Consider the following 6,365-nt stretch of genomic DNA (forward strand, 5'->3'; position numbering starts at 1 on the left):
GAAATATGACATGTATATGATATAGTGGAATATATATTGGTATAAATGGTAAATAGGTACATATATATAGTTAGCTACATTATTTACTGTCATGATTTCGTTGTAAATATGTTCATTTTGATGATGAGATTATATATTGAGCATGTCGATTTAATTTGTACAATATGATGCGATTATTATTGTATGTGGTTTTAACATGGAGTTTGTTAAAACGTTTTGTCTTCGGACCAGTTTTGTTTTCGGACGAGTTTTGTCTTCGGACGAGTTATGTCTTCGGACGAGTTTTGTCTTCGGACGTGATTGATGTCTTCGGACGTGTTTTATGTCTTCGAATGTGTTTATGTCTTCGGACCAGTCTTCGGACGTCTTTGGCATGTCGGAACCTAGCCTTTGGCCGGGTGAAAGATACGATACAGTTAGAGCTCTAGTTTGTCTGACGGGGTATTGCATATGAGGTAACATATGGGTTATCGGCTTATGAGTACCTATATATTTTTGATATTGGATGACAAATGGTTGTCTAATGTCGGCGGCGTACTACATGAGGGGTAACAGAGGTGTACCAGCGCTCATGAGTACCCGTATTATAAATGCATTTGGGTAAACAGAGGGGTTGCCCAATTCTCATGAGTACATATATTTTCACATTTTTAGACGATCAGATGGGCCGTCTAAGGAGTCATGAGTGAATTTATATTTGTGGATTTGTGGATTTTCGTATATGTTGATATGCGAGTTATATTGTTGTTTTACTCATACGAGCTGCAAAGCTTACCGGGTTTGTGTTTACAATCCCGGTGCACCTATTCGATGGTGTATGGGATAACTCCGCAGGTGTTGATTAGCGGAAATCGACGGACCGCTCAGAGGACTTGAAATTATTTATTTCCATCTTGTCGTGAGGACTTGTGTGGATTTCTTTGTGAGAATTTTGTGAGGATCATTCATTTCCATTTGTTATAATGTTGAATTATAAATTTTGGTTTGTAATAATTGGTTTGACTGAGTATTTTGAACTCAGAGATGATCCGCTGTGACATTTAAATGATTTCTATTCATTGAGATTGTTTTAGTGTTTTTCATGACTTCGAAATTTGAATTTCATACACGAAAGTTTGGGGTCGTGACAAAGTCAGTGAACCATTCAAGGAAGTATAAAACAGAGGTTCGGTATTGGTTGTTGATGTGCATTGTGCACATGGTTTAACCGTGATATATATTGATCGGTCCTAGGCTTCTGACGATAAAGTAATTTTTTTCGAACCATAAGCTACGGTTTGTTTTTACGGTATCCATCTATACCACCATCATTGATGTTACCGTTATAACGGTACGCATGTTAGTATTTCAAATCTAAATATATGTATGGTTGCTAACAGATAATGTTAACAGTTTATCGTCTAGATATTTTATGTGCCAAGATGCACATCCACAAGCACATAATGTTGGGTTATTTGATGTTGAATGTTGTCTTTGTCTAAGACATGAGCTTCCACCTATGTCCGCTTATATAATGACCCTAACAAGCAATCTTGTTCAAATTAAAATGACTTAGTTTTGTCGTGGTTTGTCCCAATGTGCCTCATCATGTTTCTAATACGTCTCATAAATTTAAGTGACGAGATTAGATATACATCCTGCATTGAGTTGAATATGCTCAAATGTCAACTATGTCTGCAAGGATTGATGTCCAATAAATGGACATGTAGTCACCCTCTGTTGGTGACGTGGTAACTCCATAAATGTGGTATATGGTGTCACTAGGCCATAGTTCTCATGAAAGTGTAAAGAGACCATTTTGGTTCGATACTACTTGTTGAATGTGAGTTATGGCACAACTTGACCAATGATCAATGATACTCACTCGTCTGTTTTCTTGGATGATGATTATTATATCATTGAGGGATGCCTCAATATCAATACCAATCCAAAGAGAGATCTCGAAGAATGACGATTTTGAATGAGTTTGATATCGAACTATACATACTTTGTTAAAGCAAAATTCCAACATTGTAGATTGACCTACATGGAAAGTGTTATTCCGAAGGGATTAGACGGAGATGTCATGCCAGTAAGTGACCGTGTCGCCACTATCGCCGCCCGAAAAACCATAGGATCTAGTTTAAACAAAGAAATAGGTCATTGGTCAAGTAATGTCAATGTCGTGAGCATAAATCCTATCGATATCTTTGCTAAACATAGTGAGAAAGAGTTTAGACTCACCTTATGGCGCAAGATCTATGACAACATGCCCTTGAATCAAATATCAGATGACTTGCTGTCATAATGGATGTCAGTGCACTCCACTACCTTGTCAGTTAGGTAGTATCCAAAACAATTGAACTTGCAGTTTGTGGTCACAAATTATCTCTATTGAGACTAAGATAAGAGATGTAGATAAATATCATAGATGGGTTGGTTTTCACCCAATTCAAGTGACTCCAGACCATGAAGTGCGTTAACTTGATAAGGGTAGAGATATTAAATAAAGTGTGATGGACTCTTGATGAACTAAGAGTCAAATGCTAGATTTCTGAAACTCCTTGCTCAAATTATTATTTGCCTAAACTTGTTTAGGGTTACACGATATTGTATGCAGCTATACATAAGAATGAAGGATCCTAGGATACTAGGTCTCGAAAGTGATGACCGTTATTAATGATGTTATTCATCGGTTGGCGAAAGGCAATAATAACGTTAAACTAATTCCTACAAGTATCACATGAATCAGTCAAAGTCATGAGAAGACATGTTTCGTCCGTATGAGTGACGATAAGTCTTAGGAGATAAATCCCTCAATTTAAGTACGATGTGCATATGCACACTTGTTGTTTTATTTTTTACTCGACATCTCATTCAATTTAAACTCATAAAGCCAAGATGAAGGCTGAGTGCGCCCACATAATGTTAGTGCTTGATCACAGCCTGTTATGACGTTAAATCCTATATCCCAACACAAAAGACACTTTAATGAAGCAATGTCAGAATCTGCCCAAATTCGTAGATCAACTTCTACGAAACTTATAGGGCAGATCACTTGTTGTAAAATAGTGATTTTGGTATCATTGGAAAAATCTATGTGACTAATTTCTAAGGACATAACCATTTAACCATATCTATTATATAGAGTGAGTTATAGCTGTTTTAGCAAAATAGGGCAGATCTGCCCCGAATGTGCAACTGAGTCAACTTCGACTGAGTTTTGTGATTAGCTCCAAACGAACTAAATTGTTAACCATATATCACTAGAAAGCCACATGCGTCTAGTTTTTAGAAGTTTTTATGGTTTATCCATACCTAATGTATTGAAGAATTTATGACTATTTAAGCGTATGAATGTCATATTACGCATAAATATATTTTTCATTACAAACTCTTGTTTTGAGTTGTTATGCAATTCTTTTTCTTTTGATCAATGTACAAATAACTGTACATGTCTAATTTAAGAATTGTTTTGTGAGATTTGGTAATCAAATCATTGACCCCTTGCTACTTTTGAAGAATGTGAAGAGTGTTTGTATACGTTATTTATCTAAACTCCGAAATTAAGTTACCGAGAGAGTTGTTTTGCAGACTTCAAGGGAGTCTACACCACATGTTATCTTCAACTATAGGTGGTGCGTTGTGCTCTTTTTCTCTTTGACCAAGCTTTGTATTTTACCCAAGAAGTTTTTGTTTTACTTGGCAAGGTTTTAGCGAGGCAACGGCTTATGCACTATGACACATTAGGATCACAATACAATGGGGAGTGTTGTAGGAAAATTACTTTCTGTAATCTTCCGGTGTATATTGTTCTAATTAGTATAAGTTAGTCTAGATAAAGAAAAATATATAATTCATGATTTTATAAGATACTTAATGTAATACTTATATAAAGACCTTCTTATAAATGATTAAAGATTATGTTTCTCCTTATTCTGATACGTATTATATTCTCTTAAAATAACATGAATATTATATATTTTTTGTAGCCCCGTCAATCCATCAAGAAAGCCGCCACATATCGATTTTCATTATTTTTGGTAAATGTTTGTTCCAATTATTGATCTAATTAATTAAATAGCATGTGTCATTTTGATAAGGTCACAATTGAATATGAAATCTATGTTCGAGCATATGTGGATCTAATGCAATTAAGGTATAACTGAGAGACACAAAAACAAACGAAAGAGATAATGATACTGACCGGTGGAGACGTGTACCAGAACCTGTAACTTCACACAAAGCTTAGCAAAGCTCAGAACGTACTTAGCTCCCATGGTGTTGAGACCAATTGCAACATCATATCTGCCCAACGACACGAAAATGATAATTTAGGATTCTTATATAAATGCTGATTTGAGATTAACACAAAAACTTATAATCCATGATATGTACTTACGTACCTTTCATCGAAATTAGTTGTTGCAGCTAAGTTTACAATGACATCTACTTGACTCAAAATCTCTTCCCTCAACTCAGAATCTTGCAACCCCATATCCTCTTTCGAAATGTCTCCAGGCACCACTGTCAGCTTTTCCGATACGATCGAGTTCGTTCTTGCTCCCCACTTCTCCCTCAACACTCTAAACAGGTCTTTCCCAATTATCTGTAATCAATTAGAAGAAGTATATGACAGAAAGATATGTTAATGTAAGTTAGACGATAATAAAATAACTGTAGTTATTTCTAATTAGACATCAAGTGAGGAAGTTCATTTTCCTCTTTCATTGTTTAGTTGGTAGTTACAAAAAGTAATGACGGGAAAAATATATATGTCCTGCCGAGATATATGAATGTATTTCTTCACCTCATTCTGCAAACGCTGTGTTGCTGTTTTTGTATCTGGAGCTCTTAAAAGTAGATAGAGCTTCTTCACATTTGGTTGGACCCTCAATATCTTCTCCACAAAAACTGCCCCAAGTATATATTAATTGCTTGTATTGATACTGTTACTAAATCCAGAAACACACACTAGATACATAGAGAAATGAATGAGATAGAATTATAAATAAGGTATTAAGAATCAGTAATTACTCTTCGCTAGAAATCCAGTGGCACCAGTGACCAAAATGTTCTTGTTCTGAATGAAGTCGACTAAGCTTTCCAACTCCATTGGAGAACTAAAAGATGGAAACAAAAGGAGAAACAAACCGAGCAAGAGAGTGAGATCCGATCAATCCAAATGAAGCAGTGGATCGAGGTATGTAGTGGGTACATTTGACAGAATATTTATCACATGATATACTAGATGATGATGGAGAGCAATTATGAGGTACAGTGTACGAAAGTAGTTGACAATTGTTTTTTTTTTTTTGGGCAGATTCATTCAGAGTTAGGACTGTAAGTAGGCTTAACCGCTCGTATTCGACTCGTGTTCGGCTCGATTTTAGCATGCTCAGCTCGAACTCGTAAAACTAAATGAGTCAAGTTTAAACTCAATATTAAACAACAAGTATTCGGCTTGTTCGACTCGTTTAGCTCGCGAGCTCGTTAAAAGCTCAGCTCGTTTATTAAGGTTGACTTAATAAATTTTATAATATATATAGTATAATTTTTATATGAGAAATAATATTAAAAATGTATTATAAATAATAATTAAATGAAACCCTAATCTTATTGTATACTATATAAATAGTGTTTACTATGAGCCATAATTCGATCAGTTACATAAAATTTTCACCACCCCAAATGGTCAAACCTTAAAGAAACAAATAACTTTCATCGTCAATTCGTCATGGAGCCACAAGCAAGTACTATACTATTCCTTTCTTTCTTAATTAAAAGAGGTTTTATATGATGCTATGACATCAAATTTTGAAATTATATTTTGAATTTCTTGATTTTAAAATATTAATTTCAAATAATTCAAGCCGGCCCGATCCCAGCTCGAGGTTTTTCAAGCCGAGCCGAGCTTGAACATAAAAGAAAAAAAATCAAATTTTAGCTCGGCTCGCAGTCGATCGAATGAAAACGAGCCAAACATGAACAACCTAGTACTCAGCTCGGCTCGGCCCATTTACACCTCTGTTCAAAGTAGGGTTCGACACTATTGGTTTATTTATTACCTCCTCCTATAATTAAGAAGAAATATCTGGCATCATCGGCCTTCTATCAATTTTTTCTGTCACGTACCATGTCATGATCTATATGTAGACGTAAATTAGAGCGATTCATTCCACCAAATACCAAGAAGAAAAGTAAAGAGGTATATGGTATATATCTTGTATAAAGGTCTAATCATGAGTAGTGATGTGCCAAATATGTGAACGACAAGTATATACAGATGGCCAAACAATTTGATTTATACATGTGATTGTCCGCAAATAGCGTTATTGCAAAAGTAAGAGGACCAAACACGTAACTAATTGATCGAAATAATTGAG

General features: G+C 35.3%; 1 protein-coding gene across 1 annotated transcript in view; it reads right to left on the bottom strand.

Annotated features, from left to right (window-relative positions):
• LOC126786105 (fatty acyl-CoA reductase 3-like) overlaps positions 1–5,163 on the bottom strand; it is a 29,804-nt gene extending 24,641 nt beyond the window's left edge. The window contains exons 1-4 of the mRNA XM_050511819.1: positions 5,017–5,163; positions 4,790–4,893; positions 4,386–4,588; positions 4,187–4,287 (exon numbers count right to left, since the gene is read on the bottom strand). Coding sequence (XP_050367776.1) covers positions 4,187–4,287; positions 4,386–4,588; positions 4,790–4,893; positions 5,017–5,095 — 487 coding nt within the window. The 5' untranslated portion in view covers positions 5,096–5,163. The remainder of the gene's footprint in view (positions 1–4,186; positions 4,288–4,385; positions 4,589–4,789; positions 4,894–5,016) is intronic.
• Positions 5,164–6,365: the final 1,202 nt, after the last annotated feature.

The sequence above is a fragment of the Argentina anserina genome, chromosome 3 (assembly GCF_933775445.1).
Source record: "Argentina anserina chromosome 3, drPotAnse1.1, whole genome shotgun sequence".
Lineage (NCBI taxonomy): Eukaryota > Viridiplantae > Streptophyta > Magnoliopsida > Rosales > Rosaceae > Argentina > Argentina anserina.